Raw genomic sequence first — 19,722 nt, forward strand, 5'->3', positions numbered from 1 at the left:
CCTCGTTGCAAACGGCGTCGCCTGTTTCCATCGCGTTCCTTTAAGCCGTTCAATTGTTAATCGGATTCATACTCTGTGATACCGTACGAAAAAACGCGGCTACGCGGTAATTGCCTTTGAGAGCGATTAGATTCCTTCAGAATCAACGAATCGAAATAGAGCGAGCGACAGAGAGAGGGTGAGAGAGAGAGAGAGAGAGAGAAAGAGAGAGAGAGTGACAAAATTTCAAAAGCGTCAAACGATAAAATCCTCGCGTGTTTCGACCCTCAACTCTTTTTTTCCATCCTCGGATTGCAGTAATGCATCGTTCGACTGGAAGCCTCTGCGGAACGATCGTTCGTTCGGTCGCGTGGAAAACCTCATGAGAGAGAAGATCGTGCACGCGGACGCAATCAAAGAGACTGGAAAAAAGGTATCCGCGTCGGATTGGACGATCCATCATTCGCTACTGGTGTTGGCTGAACCAGAAAGATAGGCGGCCTGATCGAGATAGAGGGAGAAGGAGAGACAGAGAGAGAGGGAGAGAAAGAGAGAGAGAGAGAGAGATAGTGCAACACGCAAACAGGAGGAAACCATCCTCCCCTAACTCGGAGATTGCGTAATTAATCGCGAGACTTAATCGAGTACCGAATTAATTGGGACAGATTTACGATCGAGGTCTGTGACAGTGGACCGCGATACCGTCGACGATCATGAAGTATCACCAGTGCGTGCAGATGACCGCGCGGCGGTCGCAAATGAAAAAGACCGCACGGGAGCGTGGTTCGATCCGACAACGTTAAAGGGACACGGATCGTACATCACCGTACCGTCCGGGAACACCGGTTCCACCCAATTCCCAAAAAGAAGACGATCGAGCAAAACGAGTTTTTCACGCTCGACCTGTTCGACCAGCCGGCTGTACGTTTCGCCTCTGCCTTGCCTGTCCATCTTTTCACGCTGCTAATTAATTTTCATCCTTTAGCGCACTCGTGGTAATCACGCGGTGTTCGACGACAACGGCCAATGACTGGCAGTGTTTTAAAAAATAAAATCACGAAGATCATCGCGAGTCGCGTGGTTCGTGGTAACGAGCTGGAGATACTCATCGTGAATTCGCGAGGCCAAATAATTTGGACAGAGTCAAGACCCTCGAGTCCCCAACGTGCTTCAACGTAATTAGCAAACAGTCGCCGCCAAGTGTTTCCGCGGGAACAGTTCAATTTCCTCGCAACATTCTCGCCCTAGGCCGAGATTCTGACCAAAAGCCGAGATCTGGTCGTCGAAGCAGGCACTGTGCAAATTGTAGCCTCCGAAAGGGCGGTTACCTGATTCCATCAAGCTCTTTATAACCTCTCGAGGACCATGAAGAACTGAGCCGATCGATGGGGACGAGCTTCGAAAGGTGATTCGGTGTGGTGATTATAGGAAGGAAAATTGGTGGTTGAATGTCTGTGAAAGGAAGGAATTGGCTACGATTTTCGAGATCTTTATATAAAGATTCGAGATGGAACGAGGTGGCCAGTTAAGTAAGAAAAATTCGATAAACGCGCATCATCGTTGAACCACGGGTTGAAACTTTTCGTTAAAAAGTGCATTCCTATCGGGGCCGCGCCACTGCGGGGAAATTAAAAGCAGTCGACGCGCATCCTGTGGCGAGCGGACGTAAAGATAAGAAGAGGACAGTACGCTGGTGGTTGTATAAAAAAAAAAGACAATGCTAAAACGTCGCCAGAAATGCGAGCAGAGAAAGAAGCAGAATAAACGATTCGTGGAACTTTTTTAACTGAAGTATCGAGTACCGAGAACAAAGTTAAATAACGGTGACATAAAAAGTTTATCAACAACGACCGCGTAGTTGAACCAACAAAAGACTCGCTAAGAAAGTTTGTTAACCGAACGATAACCCACAGGAATCTACAAAGATGTACGAACGCAAATGCCCAGAGGACAAACAGAAATTTAAGAAGAAAAAGACCTTATGATCTGCAACTGTCAAGAACGCTGTAGTAAAAGGTTAGTGCGACGATAATAGAACGGAATTCAGACGACGTTCTCGGATCTGTAACTGGACGATTGGAAATTTCGTGTTCGCTGAGAGTTACGTTCTACTGCCGACGAGTTCCGCGAGAATGAATCGTGACGAGTAAGAAGGGTGAGAAAACGGTAACGTCCGAGTGAAAAGGGGCCGAACACGACAAACGGGAAATTGTAGAATCGTTGTTAGGAGGGATATCCTGCGGGTGAGCCGGTCAGCCGACGGTGATGGCATGAGGACATTAGTAAGGAAGAGCTGCGGGTCCAGCGAGGAGGAGGATGAGGATGGTGGTGGGCGTGATGGTCCTTGGTCAGCTACTGACGAGGATTTTGCTCGCTGCCCACGCAGGAGATCGTCTCGCGGCAGCTCGCAGAATTCTCAGAGACGTGCCATTGATAGACGGGTGAGTAAAAGGAAATTGCTCTAAGATTACAATTTTATGATCTATAAATTTTTTACTACAAAAAAGAGAGAGAGAGAGACGCAATTTAAAATCGACAGCTCTGTACCATACGCAGGTAGCTTTTCTTGCGAAACAATGCTAGTTTCTGTAAATAAAGATTGGAGGATTTTGAGGTTCGATCTTGGGATTTGCCAATTTAACGGAGAAAGGGAGAACGACGAAGCTTGGGATCTGTAGGTTTTTAGGAGTTTACACAAAGTTTCACTAGAAAGTAGTACTAAATAGAAAGACGAGAAGAAAATCACATAAATGTAGGTCAGTATAGATTTTATAGATAGAAATACGACATATGGAATTAAGCTGACTTTCTTTTTAATATAGCGAATAGTGAACGTTATGTAGTACGTGATTATTAATTATTTTATCTGAACGATGAATATGTGAACGAGAACCGAGTATGCTAGTAATGTATGCCTAAATGGTGGATTATTTTAAATAGAACGATTGTTTAATCATTCGGAAGAAAATTTATTACGAGGCAAAAATTGGTACGCGTCAAGGATTAATGTAATGAATTTGTAATGCATTCGGTGAAATTAAAGGAAATCGATAAGAAGTTCGTGATGTAATAAATTAAATTTGTCACAGACGTCAACCATTTATAAGAATGGGCGACAATTTAAAACGGGAATAACTTGAACATCGCCAATCTGTTTTTATGCTTTATCGAATAAAATGTCAGTTCGTTCTCATTTCATATTTTTGTTACAATTAAATTGCGAATATTTATGGCTTTATAGAAAATATAAAAATTCGAGAAATATATAGAATGCATAGAACATGGAAAAATACCTAAAAAAAATATCTAAAGAAACAAACATCTACCTACATTTCATTTCCTTAATTAAATTAATAAGTAGAAATGTGAATCTACACAAGCATCTGCGTTCTAATTATGAGTTTTTAACAAAGCACTTACGAGTCTACGATTTATGTAACATCCTCTAACTATTATTTGTATAATATTCTAACACCGTTCTGTGTGAACACCTGAGTTATCCTGTATATCATGAAACAGCGTGATTCGATCGTAGTGAAACGATTACAAGTGGAATTTAAAACGAGGTATACATAAGCGAGTTCGCGTTTAGGGATGCTAACGTTGCCTGTAGAATCTACAGAGACCCGTTCCACCTCTCCAGCTCTTGGTACTTGAATTTTTGGCGTGCGTCTCATAAAATTGTTGAAATTTTAATGAATAACTGAAAACTCTAGTGTAATCGTTAACTCGAGTGCTCTATTGAAGCATCGCAAGGTACGAATTTATAGCCAGCGGAGAACAATGTCGTCGTAACGACGCGCATGGACGACATTCTATAGCCGAAGCATGCCTCTAATTACACCGGAATTAAGCTTGAAAGGAACGTCGTCCGTGTGTCCTGTCCAATTTGCGATCGAGCGTCGAATCGTCCGAAAACGCTTGCTTTTCCATCTCTCTACGGAGGGCCAAACTTTCCTTGGATTCCACAAACGAATCGTTTCTCAATTTCGTAGCCATACATCGTTGCCATCCACGAAATCGAATCAGTCGACGAAAGTTTATTTTCCACGTCACATATTTCTATCGTTCGGTTTTTTTGATCAACTCGTCTCTACTTTTTCTTGTTTCTCCAAATTGATGAATTTTGCCGAACAATGAAAAGGAAAAACGCGCGAGCAACCGCAGTAACTTCCTCGCGGGAAAATAGAGGAGCAAATTGTTTTTCGTTGGCGCGATGTAAAATTCGTTACGCTAAAATTTCAGCAACAAACGTGCGCCAGAGTTTCGCAGAAACTCGCCGATGACAAAAGAAACGATGGCACGACGCGGTTTTTGATACGATCGACCGCGAAAACCTAACACGCTGCAACAACTCGCGCTCAATGCGCAACGTCCGTTCACCGCGTACGAACAAACACGCGGACAAGAACGTACAAGCGATAAAAGGATGGAATATGAAAATAGTATTGGCGAAGATATTTGATGACGATGCGACTTAAAATCGTTCCTTTATCTCCTCTGAAGGGAAGAAGAGCCGCGATTCGATTCGAAGAAACTCGAGAGTCGCGTGTTTTCTCAGAGGTAATGAGAAAGTTTCACGAGTGCGAAAGAAAAGACGTTAATGAAGGAAGAAAGAGAAAAGGGAAGTGGCGAAGCGATTGAAGAGAGGCGGCGAAGAAGGAGAACGCAAGGTGTGAAAGGAATAAAAGCAGGATGAAATTTATCTCGAGGATGGCCAGTGGCTATTGGTCTTCCACTTTCTCAAGTTACTTCGAAGTAGATACGAATTTCCACTTCTCGTGGCTGTGAAACAATGCCTCGCGTCTCCTTTCGCTACTTCCATCCGTACACGTCCCAACGCCTGCCTTTGCGTATTTCGTTGGCACGCGACTCTATCGATGTCTCTCACCACTCGATAGCCTCTCGAATCGAAAAGCAACAATGATCCCTCGTCGTCGTAAAATTTCACTCGAATGATCCATCGAAACCAGGCAAAGATCCCCTCTGCTTCGAACAACCAACGGGAGTTTTCGTTCTTTCCACGGTGTGGTGCATTTGTAAACGTAGAAACAATTACAAAGCAATAAAAATTCTTTCGAGTTGCTTTGCACTTAGAGTCGAGACATAGTCGGGCCGACTATCGAACCCTCTATCGATGTATGCTTTTTTTCCTCAAAGTATAGATCTGTCACTGTCGTGCAACGACGTTTCTAGCGACCTGTCAAAAATAAGCCAACGAATCGTGGTAAAGACGAGAGAAAGAATGATTCTTTTGTTGGTGCAAATTACGGTCTTCTCTGCGTCAGCCCTGTCGACCATGGGCAAGGAGAGAGTCTTTCATCCCCTGGGTCGCGATAGAAATTCGAGAAGTCCTCGGACGTATCGTCTCTATAAAAGGATACCACCACGGGAGGAAATGGAACACGAACGATTTCGCCGATTGTCGACGACCCGAAGGCGATTCGTTACCGATAACGAGTGAAAGCCTCGTCGAGCCTATTGTGCCCTGTATAATAGTTTGCATTTTTCCTCGGCAAAGGCCACGAAAAGAGTTCACAAGGGCTTACGTAACAATCGCGCGATGAGCATCGCCCTGTTGTTCGCGAAACCGTAAAAATGGATGAAACCGTTCGTCGGAATTTTCGCGACTGGCCAATTCGTGTATCGTGGCCGAGCTTTTTCGTTCGTATGCGAGGAACGTACGCGGAAACAAAGAGTCGACGGTTGTGTTTCGCTTCATTAAAAAAAAAATATATATATGCGGCAAATCTCCGGTGACTGTTCTCTACGTTTTCATCTCGCTCTTCGATAAAAAGGACAAAATATTTTTTTTCATCAGGGTTATTATTACCGTGTTTCCGCATCGGATATTCAATTAAAACGTACACAAACGAGCGTTCGAGTGGCGACAATTCGCGTACGAGCCAAGGAGCCAGAACAGACCGGACAAAAATTCACGAACGTTGCTTTCTTCTGCGAGATGTTTAAGCTCCGTAATTATCGCTGGTTGCTTGTACGCCTATTAAACCGTGGTCCGACAACTGTTTGGTGGACGAAAGCGGACTCGCTTTTTCACCGGAAACGCGGAAAATATTCCTCTGCGAACCTGATAACTCGCTTGGACAGCAGCTTGTAATTACGTCGTTCAACGACTCTGTTTATAACGTTCATTGCCGTGCGGAAATATTTAATTACCTAGGCCATTCCGTGCCGCTAGACCGCAAAAGGTGAGCCACTGGTCTTCCACTGGGAAAGGAAAGGGTGCAAAGCGGTTTCCACGTCACAACCCTTTTCAAATGTTCTTTTCGAGAGAAAGAACGTATGCACTAAGAGACTACGGACCATAGACGTTTCGGTCGTTTCAGATATTCGACTTGAGCGAAAGGCTCGCGAGGTTCTCACAAAAATTCCAATAATTTTCCAAATTTGCACCGACGCTATTAACCAAAATTGAACTCTTTCGCTGCGCTGTTAAGATTTGTAACCGTTGTATCGAATTACTTGTTTCAAAATCTACGGCACGATGGATCAAGAGATAAATATTAATAATTTATAGGTCCATGTGTTTTATCACTTGTTTTGTGATGTTACTGGATAGTTGACATTGAAATATTCAACACTTTAGACACTTTCTTAGCCAACAGAACTTTTTTTAATCCAACAGATCCTGTCTTCGTCTATTAAAAAGGAAATACGAGACGTAGCTGATTTCTCAGATCAAAATTTCCTTCCCGAGTATATTTCAAAAACCTGAAATTTATGCATAATTGACGTAAATGTTGTTCGTAGCAACTGTTTCTATATTTCCTTTATAAAACGAAACATGATAATTATAATATAGAAAATCTGCGTGTAAGGCAACTTTTTCTCAAGTTTCGTCGTTTTAATGAACAGTGAGCAGATTAAGATCTTTCTGAAGAGTTTTAACAGAAGACAAAGTGACAGAGATCTTTTATACCGCGGAGCAACAAGTCTTTACCTTGAGTCATGAAGTAAGTTCGACCTAATCGGTGACTTTGATCGTGAAGATTGAAATCGTAGAGAATCGCGCACGAAGAATCCCACGACAAAGAGTAATATAGTCCGAACGAGTGAAAGCTAGTCGTTGAACATTATCATTCTTCTAGAGCACGTGATACTAACAGAGTTCAAAGTTGCGAGTTTATCGCGTCGACGTACGGTCGTATCCGCTCAACGGCGCATAAATATATAAGCACATGGATAACGTACATGCAGAACAGGGTGCAAGTAGCGTCCAGGATGATGCTTGAAGCTTAAAAGCAGAAAAGGAGATTTAGGTCGTCGCGGAGTTGGCCAAGTTCGCGCAGAATCGACGAAAGTGGATGGAGGAACGCCTATATGCCTGTCGAAGCCCGGATATAGGTCCGAGTTTACCTTGTTTATCTTTTTTTTTTTTTTTAATGGAAGAGAATATAAATTAATCCCTTAAATATGTATACGTGGATTGATCTAGCCGTAAGTAGTACGAGCTTAAAAATGCAAATTGGATTTCAAGTTGTAAATATAGTTTATCAAGTTATATATAAGCGAAGTCGATCAACTCTGCTTCTCACAGATTTTTCAATTTTGGTATCCGATATATAATTAATGCTCGATTACTTAAAGACGAATTATTTGCTTCTATATAAATTAAGAAAATATTTAAACAAAGGAAATATTTAAAAGTAATATTGCGACGTTATTGAAGCTGATCGATACGGCTTCTGACGTTTGCTTTCAATTTTTCACTAAAATTACGCGGTAAAATCCCCTGTCTTCTTTTCTGCTTCGTAGTAATCACTATATGACAAGTATTACGGCTGAAATATTAATCTTAATTAACCAAACTACAGAGGAAAAATTAATTCTGATAATAACGAATTAACAACGTTCGCTCCTGACAAGTACTCGAACACCTTATTATCTCCTATTGCATGTGTATGTCTTATCAAATTCCTGTTTCCGCGTTCGAACTGCGCTTTTACTTTACGAGCCGTGTACTTTCCAACTTGATAAATTTTATGACCTCGTTATTTCTCTTATACCGCTAATGCGTGAATGATTTAAACTTCTACAACCTGAGGTTCATCGATTCCTACTAAAATTTGCGTTCAGAAGATAAATCAACGATAGAGCGCGGCAATGTCTCGAAAGAGATACAGACCTCATTATGCAGTCTTTGCCCGGTAAGGATCGGAAGAGGGCACATACGCGATTTGATATTCTCGACTGCACTCGACGTGATCGTAACCGTATTCGGAAAGAATGCGGTCCGCGACGCAATGATAACGATCGCAATAGCCATAGAGAAAGATTATCGAGACCGCGACACGTGAGACTACTCGACGTACGATAATATCGGCTCGCTATGGAAGAGAAATTTTCCCGGTTTCCGGAAGCTACGTGGAAAGTGCCATCGTAATGCAATCGAAGGTTTCTTCTAGCATGTGGCTCGCGCGTGCCAACGTTCCACTCGAAGAAGAAGAAAGAGAAAAAGAAGAAAGAAAGACGAAGAATATGCATACGCTATAAATCCTCTCATTCGGTTGGTGCATCGTAGCGAGGCTTTGCAAAGCGCTGTATTTCAAGTGTGGTTACCTATCGTGTACGTGGAGATCAGAGTGCAAGCCGAATATTCGCAGACTCACGCGAGCTTTTTTTCCCCGAAGTAGAAATTTATTCGTTAAAAGCGGTCGTTCTAGTTTAAGGAGCCGATACTCATACGTGACCCGTGCAGAAACCTCTTTTCCCTTTTCCTTTCTCTCCTTCCTGTCTCTTTCTTTCTACCATCCTCTCGTCCTTACCGGAGAAACGTTCGAAGCTCGATTTACTTTCGGTGCACTTTCAATCCACTTCAAATCATTCGTGTGTCGATTTGAAACGATTTTCTGCCAGTGTATTCGCGATGCTTCGCCGCTCCAGTTTCCAGACGAAAGGAAATTAGGAAATTGACGAGGAGCTCTCGCTCCCTCTTTCTTTATTCCTCTCTTTTTCATTTCTCTCGTTCTAGTAGCAAAAAAAAAAAAGAAATTCAAATGGATACTACCATCGGTGGTACCTATAGAAGAGCAACACCTTTCGTTACCTTCAGGCGGTAAGGAGCGCTACCTTGAGAACAATAAGACAGTTTTCGAATTGTTTTTCCGACTGAAGGAAGTCTGCCAAGTCTATCGACGAAGGTATCTCGCTTTCGATTCGAAACAATGGCTTCTTTTTCGCGCGAGATCTCCTCGTTTTGTCCATAGAAGACACCTCGAGAAGAATTTACGACCGACTCTTATACCCTTAAGATTTTGATTGACTAATCGCAGAGTGGTAAAAACAATGATTCGTCCATTGTATACCTGTCACAACGACAAATCCTCGAACACGAAGTTAGGACTTACAGTCAGAAATTTCACGAAGTGTCACACATCGACATCGATATAACCAATGCAGTAAAAAGTGCATGTCTAGATGTCGACTCACACGTGTCCATAGGTAGCAAGTTTTTCTTTTATTCTGCACACATCGGCAGATATTAGGTCGTCCGAAAAGTGTCTTTCTTTCGCAAACGTGTTTTTTACAACAGTGCACCTTCATACAAAGGTGAAACCAAGTCTGTGAAATGTCATGGTGTTTATCTCGACAGAACAAAATGGATCGTACGTAATTCGACAAAATAATATAAGACAAAAAGCGTTGTGCGTCTATTATTTCCTCATAAAACGAAAGAAACTTTCCGGACGTTCTAATAGAAAGAAAAACTCCAATACGATATTAAACGTTCTAAGCAAACGATTAATAAGATCAGCGACAGCGATTGTAAGAATCTGAGCGATCTTACGTGTGCAAAGAAGTTGCTCCATCAACTGCAAGAGTTGCGAACAGCAAATAGTTAAATTAGTCAACGCAAACAGCTAAGATAGAACTATGTATTGTCTTGGTTTGTATTGGTTTGCACAACATTGTATCATATTAATCGATTAAGTCTAAGCATGTACGAATATTCGCACAAACATTAGACACCATCAAAATGAAATATAAAATCTGATGTAAGTAGAAAACAACTGAAATATAGAAAAAGATGCAAAGAAACGTTTCATTGAAAAATACGAACAATACTTTTGCAATCGCTGTATGTATCATGTGTCTTGTAGATATTGCGAATATTATTTTCATGATATTCTATATCTTTCATAGAGAAATTGAATAATTGAATAGTATTTGCGTGAAATTAAACAAAACTATCCCGGTGTAGGTGCAATGAATTTTTTACGAGTTTAATTTAAAAAATCTGCTCACTCTGTGATAAACCCGATTCCTCCAGAAGGAAACAACCGCCGCGCTGCACCGGTTGTTCCGTATCGACACACGAGTTCTCTCCGTTCAATTTCATTCGGATAGCTGGCGGGCGTGTCCACTGGTTCGCCAAGGCGTCTGCTTCGGTTCCATTTAAAGATCGTGTGCAAACGCCAGTCGTTTCCACGATAACGACCAATGTGAAATATAAGCGTGCGCCTTTTGCCACTAGCCCTTTCCACCCGTCCGTTAATTCAGCCGATGTAATAATGTCGAGGAAAGTTTAAATTTTCACACGTGACTTCGTTCCACGTCGTATCGACCTAAAAATTTCGTGTAAAATCTACGTGTAAAATCTGGCGATAATCGTTCCATTCTCATTACCGAATTATCAACAAAAGGATACCAAAATATATTAAACTATTTAAGGTTCTTCCAGTCAAAATGTATCGATTCGTTTCATGGATATAAATAAGAAAAGAACGTAACACGATTCATTCGAAGATTTATTGAAGAGATATAATAGAAATTCGAAGTAGGGAACAATAAAGGATTTGCGGTTACTATGCTATAATGCAAGAACGGGTTTACGATCGATGCAATTACGATAGCCGGTTTAAAAACGTTCGCCGTTTCTATCGATAAAATACCGACGAAGAGTGATAAAAAATTCAGTGTATTATCCTAGGAAGTTCATTTTGATTTTATTTCATCTCATAAATCAATTGACTCGTCATATCAGTTCAACGCGCGTATTCAAATTTGTGTAATATACCTCTTTTCCAGGATTATCACACATAAAAGTTTAACGATATAAAAGGTTTATATTCTTTTTCGCGTTATAACTTTTTCATTTGATTTGTTCCACGCCATTTACATATTTTTATATAGCATCCTTTTTTATTTATACCTATAAAACATTCTAATATAAAATCTGATTAGAAAAGCCTGAAACGCTTTGCAACATTAGCTCAGAGCTGTCTTTGCGTTAGAAAATACGTCCTCTGATCAATCTTTCGTTATCACGACGTCTAAGGCCAATTGCAAAACCCCCGAGCCTTCCTTTTCTTTTTTTTTTTTCTCCCCCTTTTGTCCCTTCCTCTTCCTTCGCTGCGTCATCATCACGAAAAGAAAATAAATCTCTCGTTAGTTATAATTTTCAACGTGAAAAAAGAAACAAGATTATCGCGTGAAGCCGCTATGCCTAACGCAAGTTCGGCGCGGCAGCTCTTTCGACGAGCGCAAAGTCGCTACAAAAGTTGCTGTCACGCGGCTTTGTTACTCGTTCCACGTCGTTCTAATTAATTTTATTAACGAGCGGTGCAAAACCATCGACTACGTGGAACTTTAGCCGAGAATCAACGAACGTTCGTTAACGGTTCCGCGGGGCGAGCGAATGGAAAAGAAGAGCCGCGGTAACGATCGAAGTTCCCTGCAGAAAGAATCTATGGCTTTAAGCTTGGGCATTGTACGCCAGCGGCGATGAATAGCAGGCAAAGAACAGGGACAGAGAGGCGAATTATTAGCACCGTCCAGCGAATCCAATTTGTAAGAAAAGCGAAGATTCTAAGGAATCGGTTACCGTAAGATCGCGTTATATCCGCTGCTCTTCGTTATTATCGAATCTACTGGAACGACGTCGCGTCGTGACGCCTCGGTTGGCGCGGTCTGCCCGCGAAACTTCACCGAGGCGATATTATCTTCCGATGCGACTGTCTCGTCGAATGAATACCCGTTGTGGATGGAGTTTCCGTGGCGTTCATTTTTTTTATGAATAATGCAGATTCTCAACGCGAGTAGCACGTTTCACGGCGGAACGATACGGAAATCGTTCACGGTGGTCCTCCGACTCGTTCCTTTACGACTTACGACGCGACAACGCGATTGAAACGCAACCAGACAGAAATCGTTTCGCGAGAATTGTCGTTAAATCACGAGCCAGAGGATTAACCGCCTAATCTATCGAAGTTGAAGGGTAAAGTGGGATGGTTACTAGATGAACAACAGGAAACAGAGTTACTTTGGCAACCTGACGACGAGGTCGCCAGAGGCAAATAGCAAGCTACGTACAGAGGTTAATTTTCGGTATAACCGGCCCACGATACGCAGCCACGAACCCTGCACGTCTGTTTACCACCAATATATATGTAATACGTACACCGGTAAAACCGACCACATGAACAGACACCAACTTCTGACAGAGTTAATGTAGCTGTAACGTGTAACTCGATTTCGCGGAGTTAGTCGAAGGCGTCGATGCTGTCTTACCGAGTCCACGCTACCGAGGCTTCGTACTCGTAAATCGGATCATGGATCTCGGATTCCGAAACGTGACTTAAAACTTCACGTCGTGTCACGATCCTACTGTCTCCCTAGGTACGCGTGTCTACTATGAGACAGATAAACAAGGATAGACAAAATAAAGTTAGGAACGTGTTCAGAAATGTTACGATAGTTGAGCATCGTATAGATCTAAAACACTTCTCAAAAATAGCATTCATGGTCCGTGTCGTCGTTAGCGCGTGTCGTAAATCTTAAGTGTTGAACCAGGATCTATATAACTATTGAGATACGTACAATTTTGTGTGATAGACTAGATTGGCCGCGTAGTAGTGACACGCGTATGTGAATATGAATGTGTGGAAGTATATGTGTGCGCGGCGTTTCTAAAAACAGATGAATGTAACTGTTTCGGTGGTAATGTGGTATGGAAGATGGTGAGACAAAGATAGTGCTGAGACGCGTGCAAATGTATATCGACGAAGATCCTGGAAATCGTTCATTAAATAAATCCAAAACTATTTTAATATCAATTCTAAGTGTAACCTTAGTGTTCCTTTACTTTTATTTCCGCAGTTAAGATCCACAATTCTCAACAATAACAAATGTCGTTCTTCCGACTGAACGTTCCGAGGAGACTGAAAGTTTTACGAATTGCGGAAAAAAATGACGCGAAGAGAAGTTATCCCATTTAACGTGCCGCTAAACAAAACGATGTAATTACCGAATATTTATGTTACACGCGTGACATCACCACCATTAAAACCGTGTGTAATTCATTTAGCGAGCTTTGCCAGGTATGATAACCACTATAATGTCACGCAGATGTAACGGTAACGACGGCGATACACGATTCCGGCACTCGCGCGAACTGTAATAGCTTCGTTAAATCGCTATACGTAGATGCACTACTGTCCTTTAGTATTTGCACATCTCGTGCACGAACGATCGACAGGTTAATATTTTTATTATAATTTCAAAGTTACGATACGTTTAGCCTATCGTTAACTCTTTACCTCTTCCGGCAACTAAAATCAAACACGTGTACTCTGCTTGATCGTAACCGATACAAGGAATGTACCTGCATCGTCCTATTTTCACGTCTATCTTCGATGAATGGCCAACAGTTCGTATAGTTTAATCTTATAGAATACGATCGCAAACATACATTTCAGTTATTCAAAGATCTCAACGTTAAAAGGACACGTTTAAGGATCGTACAAGTTCGGAGACCAAAATTGGATTTAAAAGCTTCGTTTGAGGTATCATTTACGTATGTGCGATGATTTGGAAGCGTCCAATTACTTATGGTCGATAACGCAGCTGTTAGGAGGTGTGTAAGAGGAAGTGAACGACGAGAAAAAGGATTACAAAAATACATTTTTACGATGTTACGGGTATTACCCGTGGAGGAAGATGCGGAAAAACGCCAGTTGTCTGCTGGGGATCCGAGAGGAGGCAACTTTAAAAAGGCAGTAACTAACTTTACCGTATAGCCGGTGGATTTTACGCTGGATTAAATTTTATGATTCCGGGCGTGCCGCACGGCGACGACCACCGAAATAGTACGGGTCTGCGGCTAATCGCCGAACAAATTAAAGCATAGAAGAAAACCAGCGGCTAATGCGCTGCCAGCTAGACGCTGGTTTACGCGAAATCGGGAGCCTGGAAAAAATCGCCGACTGATTCCCTTCCCACCTGGTACTATGAAATTTTCTCCCTCGTAACTTGTCTGTTATTGAACAATTTAATTCCTTTGCAAGAATGAAGTTGGAGCAGGCAATGTCGAATGTTTCATATTGCAATACATTTGACGTGGTAACGAATAAGATCAAAATAAAATTAATTCGTTAGTTCTCGAAATATGCGAAAAGGAGTTAAGTGTAGCAGAACGTCGGACTAAGTAGATTCGGTATTAATTCGATGCTTTTATCCCTCGGATGTACTCGTACAATTGTACGGTTAGATATATACAGAACACATAGAATATAAATAGCTGTACTTGAGCAGAAAATAACATTTGACAAAAATGTATCTATCGCGTATCTGTGTACTGAATACCATACGAATCGAAGAATATTATAGGAAACGTGGATTATGAACCGATACCTGCTAATCAGTTAATTTTTGTGAAACGTCGAACAGCAGAAACAGCTAATTAAATTCTGGGAATAATCAAAGCGACGAAGGAGGTCGTGTGCGTTTCGAACAGGCGATAGGCTCGAGCCGGTCTACCAGACCCGGAAGTCGTATTTGCATGCCTAGTGACTGCCACTGCCACCAGCAAACGGAATATTCGCCATTCGTATGCATATCGAGCCCAGCAACCTTATCGCGCTTTGCCAATTAACTCTCTCCGATGAAAACGTATCCTCCCCCACCTCTTTGCGTTCACATGTGTACGTACCTACACATAAAGCTTCGCACCACCCTTTCGCCTTCTCTCCGACGAAAACGACGAAAACTCGGCAGCGCTTTCGTGAGATCAGCTTCGTGGATATCATTCTCCTCTTAGACACGTGTTGTATTCGTTGAATATGCATGAAGGGCTAATGTGAAAATGCTTCAAAAGTACAAGCAGGTGACGTTGACTAGAAAATCACGACTGATCTCCGGTCGGAAGTCTTTGGTCTCCGTTGGGAAAGAGAAAATACTAAGGGGAATGGAAGATGCCGCGGCGATGTTATGTCTTTAGGTGGATTTTCTTCGTGGACGGCGTAATTAGGGCAATTATGTTGAAAAAGACGTTCGTCGAAATCGTCGGCCGTCGTATCCAATTTTCGTTCGGGCGACATTGACGAAGATCGACGAAAGAATTCGGCTCGGGTGTAATTTTGGCCACTCTTTGTACAGGCGGGACGTAATTAGGGCAATCATGCTGGGAAAGCAGCTTTAATGGAGAACGATAAAACGAAGAAGCAAGATATCGGGCCGAATTTTTTTCCACCCTTCTCTCGCCGTGCGCCGGGCGATCGATGAAATTTACCGCGGTGGGGAAAAAGAAGGAAGAGAAAGGATGGGAAAAAGGAAAAGGGAAAAAGAATAATTCGGTCGGCTATGACCAATAAGCGGCGGAATTTTTACGACACCCTGTTATCGATGAGCGCAAACACGAGCCTGGCTGTCAGCCAACCTACCCCAAACACTTGCCTGGATCATCCATCCTCGGCTACCGATGCTTATCGCTCATTTTAAAAGATAATTTTTACAGACAGGATCGTCCGAATATCGTCCCGATTCGAGATTCGCTTAGACGCGATGGAAAAAAAGGATCGAACCAGTCAGAGCCGATTTTACTTTCCGTCTCTTCGGTTTTCATCGCCGATAAGAATGTGGCGGCACTCGACAGCTCAAGTACCACCACTCGACACTGACTAACACCGGACAACGGTAGCGCAGTGGTTAGCGCCTTAGGTTACGAACGTTCGGGACCCGGGTTCAAAATCCTGGCGATCGTAGTCCGATTTTTCTTCCACGATTCTTAAATAGGAAGAAAATACAGCAAGTGCCCCAGCAGCGCGACATCTACATCCGCAACAGAATCTATCTCGGCCTCTCCAGTCTCTACAAGCCAGCAGTTGCGCACTATCACCACAAACAACTATACGTATACACCTCAGGAAGATCACATAACGCACGGTTGACTCGAGCAAAACCCGCTCGATTAAAAATTCAAGTACGTCCATCGTTCATCGACCGGCGAATATATCGCGCCAATAACAAATGACAACCGCGGGAATGGCCAAAGCTGTCCGACCGAAAATTTTCAACATTGTGTCTGCTGGTGGAAATGGTTACGCAAACAATCTCGACGCGTCGTTTCGCTGTTTAATTAATTGACATTGCGTAAAAATGCAGAACAAATTTGAAACGCGCTGGCAAACTTTGCTATTTACCGATCGATTTGCCGGCTGATTCGCTCGTACGATTTTTCGCCGCCAATAGCGACCTATCCAATTTACCTTCACGTACACTTTAATTTCCAGTATAACTATTTTAATCGTCTTTCGAAACATCCATTAGATCAGTTTCCGACAGTTTGTAGTTCCGTTCAGTCGAACACTTTTTAGTCCACAGTCGCATTCAAATGGAAACTCCGCACCGTTTAGCGCTTTTGATTACGTATTTATAGGCGTATCCTGCGTAATAAGCGTACGTACTTCGTCTCATCCAATTCACTTCACTGTACGTATGCGGTCGCACGTAGCGACAGTATCAAACGATCCGGCTCTAATGCTTATTGGTTTTCCTAATTATTACCAAGCCGCGTTCCGGTTATTGGTCGGATCGTTCGTATGTCGCTTCATGCACAGACCCGAGGCTAACCGCATCCGGCGAATATAGTCGCGGAGACCTAAAGGTTCAAAAACAGAATACGAAGACGCTGTTTTAAATAAGATACTCTGAACTTTATAAACTTAATGATAAGACGTCGAAAACTTATTTGCTGTTTGAATTGTTTTCTCTATAGCGATAAAGGGCGCATAATTTTATCTTTAGAATTAACTGGCCGTGACTAGGACGACGCAATGAACGTCTTCTGACACGTGGAGTATCTATAATAATATAATAAACCAAAGTATCTATGCGCGTATTTGTGTGCAACGTGGACGAGTATGCGTGCATTGAGGGAATAAAAGAGACAGTTCTGACTGTGGGAGTCAGTCTTGAGCAGTCCCGAAACCGAGCGCGTTATTTAATTCACCTAGAACTTCCAAGACACCCTCTACGTACGTTGGACTAACGAACCCTTAATTACACGTGCACGTGACACACACGACCACGTAGTGACACTCAGGCGTGAATAGAGATAGAATGAGACGACATATTTTCCTGAATCCTCTCTTCTCATTTTCGAAGAACTTGATAAAAATAAGACGTTTGATCAGACTATTATATCGTTCGAGGAAAGTTTATTTCAGGAGGCATACAATTTTTCAAGGGAATACAATGTTTGCAAGGAATAGAAACGCAAGGACTTTGAACAACTCTCAAACTTCCACTGAATACCTACATGAACTTTAGACTTTGTACCCTTGGACCGTCGGACTTTTGAACTCTGACAACTTTGCATGTTAGAACTCTACAACTTCGTGCTTACGCTTAAGTTATGTTCATTAAATATTTAGTGTTAGCAAATAAGTTTTTATTTATTTGTTATATAATCTGTTTTACCGATTGTACGGGGGTCTTAACAGACGCTATAGCGTAGAATCCATTCGATACGACGCAATCCAACCTGAAAATCCAATCACCATTCGGAATAGCTGAGGGTTGGAAAGGAAGCTGCTAGGGATAGAGCGGTAAACAGTCAAAAGGAGCAGCGAAAGTATTTCGAGCAAACAATCCGTGTCGATTACGGGTCCGACCGCGCAGAATACAAAGAACGCGTCGCGACAAATAGAGAATACGAAAACGAATACGAGCTGGTAGCTAGCGTTCGAACGAATTAGAGGGAACGATTTTGTAGGTTTTTAGGATCTGCTGGTGTCACGAGCCAAATGCTTGTAATTGTTAATATTAACATTTGAAAACCTGCTCGATGGTGACCTGTTATTATTGTTATAGTTAGACATAGAAATATTAAATAAAACGATGAAAATTAAAGAACTGCTGAGAAAATCCAGTTAGAGTCTGTAAACGATTCTAATCAGGCGGATAAGTCATTCGGTCGATTGTCTTCGTTATCGGTGGCTGGTTCAGCGTTACGAGCGGGCTAACGCTAGAACCATTGGAAGCTTCAAAATGAGCGGTTCGTACGTTTTCGTAGAAATTTTATGGGTTTAAGTGGGTTTTCGAGAATGTTAATCGTTCGACGAAGTGTGTAGGTGTAATTCGATGGCTAAGGGCCGTAGTGTCGACTTTTCAAACATTCTGCTAATCTTCTTTTCTAGAATAGCAAACGAGAAAAACAGATGGCTCAGGGATTAGAAAGTTAACGTATGCAATAGCTTAGTAAACGTTAATTGATAGGAATGTTTAGAGAGCGAGTTCCCTAGCGAGTCCTTATAAACTTTTAGAATTATCGGACGACAAGTGGCAAAAGAGAAAGAGAGAGAAGAGAGAGAAACAGAGTAAGCAGGAGTTTGAGGAGATGGGTACACAGGCTGCTCGTTTGGTTACCTAATTCGTTCGAAGTTAAATTCCCCTCGCACCATGTTCAAAGTGCATTCAGCCACCATGCGATGCGGTTGATGGCAAACGGTTAGAGAGATCCATCTCTGATTTAGGTCAGATTTGTTGAGGTAACAATACGCACGTTCCTTCTCCGTCCGCTGCGTGTACACGGTTCTATCCTCTCATTTAGTCATGTAACAAAATTCCTTTATGTCACGACCCTTCTGTTTCCCAGCATCTCATTGAGAATTTGTGGAGTATTTTCATACCAAAATTGACTATTACGTACAGTGAAACAAGAGAGCGCGATGATCGAGGAAAGAATTGGAAGAGACGAAATGTCGACATGTACATCACACGCAGACAACCCTGTAAAACAATTTCAAACAGCCGCATTTTCGCGAAACTCATTGCACAAAAGTTGGCAAATATTTAAATACACCTGACAAACACGTAGTCGATGAAGAATCAACACGGCAAAACACAACGTAAATATTGCACAATCTGTCCTTTCGTTCTTTTAATTCCATTGCATCTGATGGAATAATTTTTCAAGTTCCATGTTAATCAAGTTTACCTTCAAACCACGGAACGTTCGGTTTCACCACGCAACGTCACCGCCCCTTTCGCACAATGAACGCCATTAAAGCTCCAACAAGACGATAAAACCGCGTCGCCTTGCCAATTAAACCATCGCGGAATCGATTATTCGCGCGTCTACGTATTACGCGTAACTATGGAGGAACATGGGTTAGGAAAAGGTGGTAGAAACTGGAAACAAAGTTGGAAGGTGCATCGCGGAAGGCACACATCGAGCCGTTTAAAGTTAGCGGCATTGTCATACGCTGCGAAACTTTTGCAGCAAGCCGGTGAAACGCAGTTACGAGTTTCCGCGAGTAATTACACTAGGCGTGTAATCGCGATGCTATCAAGAAATACAACTTGGCGCCATCGCGTCCTGCTCAATTAGCTGTTCGCCAACGACAGCCAACAAGACGCGGATTCTCTCTGCCGTTATCCGCGCTTCATCCTACATCCGCGCGATTATTCAAATTGTTTCGCCACGTAGATGAGGCGACGTAG

The 19,722-nt window shown here is 42.4% G+C and overlaps 1 protein-coding gene across 4 annotated transcripts in view; it reads left to right on the forward strand.

Annotated features, from left to right (window-relative positions):
• The window catches only part of LOC117206557 (dipeptidase 1), a 76,543-nt gene that overhangs the window by 1,053 nt on the left and 55,768 nt on the right, over positions 1-19,722 (forward strand). For 3 of the 4 annotated variants that reach the window (XM_033446019.1, XM_033446021.1, XM_033446020.1), the window contains exon 2: positions 298-2,420. In XM_033446019.1, coding sequence (XP_033301910.1) covers positions 2,296-2,420 — 125 coding nt within the window. In that variant the 5' untranslated portion in view covers positions 298-2,295. The remainder of the gene's footprint in view (positions 1-297; positions 2,421-19,722) is intronic. The other variant, XM_033446022.1, reaches the window with a different exon arrangement.

This window comes from Bombus bifarius, unplaced genomic scaffold (assembly GCF_011952205.1).
Source record: "Bombus bifarius isolate JDL3187 unplaced genomic scaffold, Bbif_JDL3187 scf7180000008008, whole genome shotgun sequence".
Taxonomy (NCBI): domain Eukaryota; kingdom Metazoa; phylum Arthropoda; class Insecta; order Hymenoptera; family Apidae; genus Bombus; species Bombus bifarius.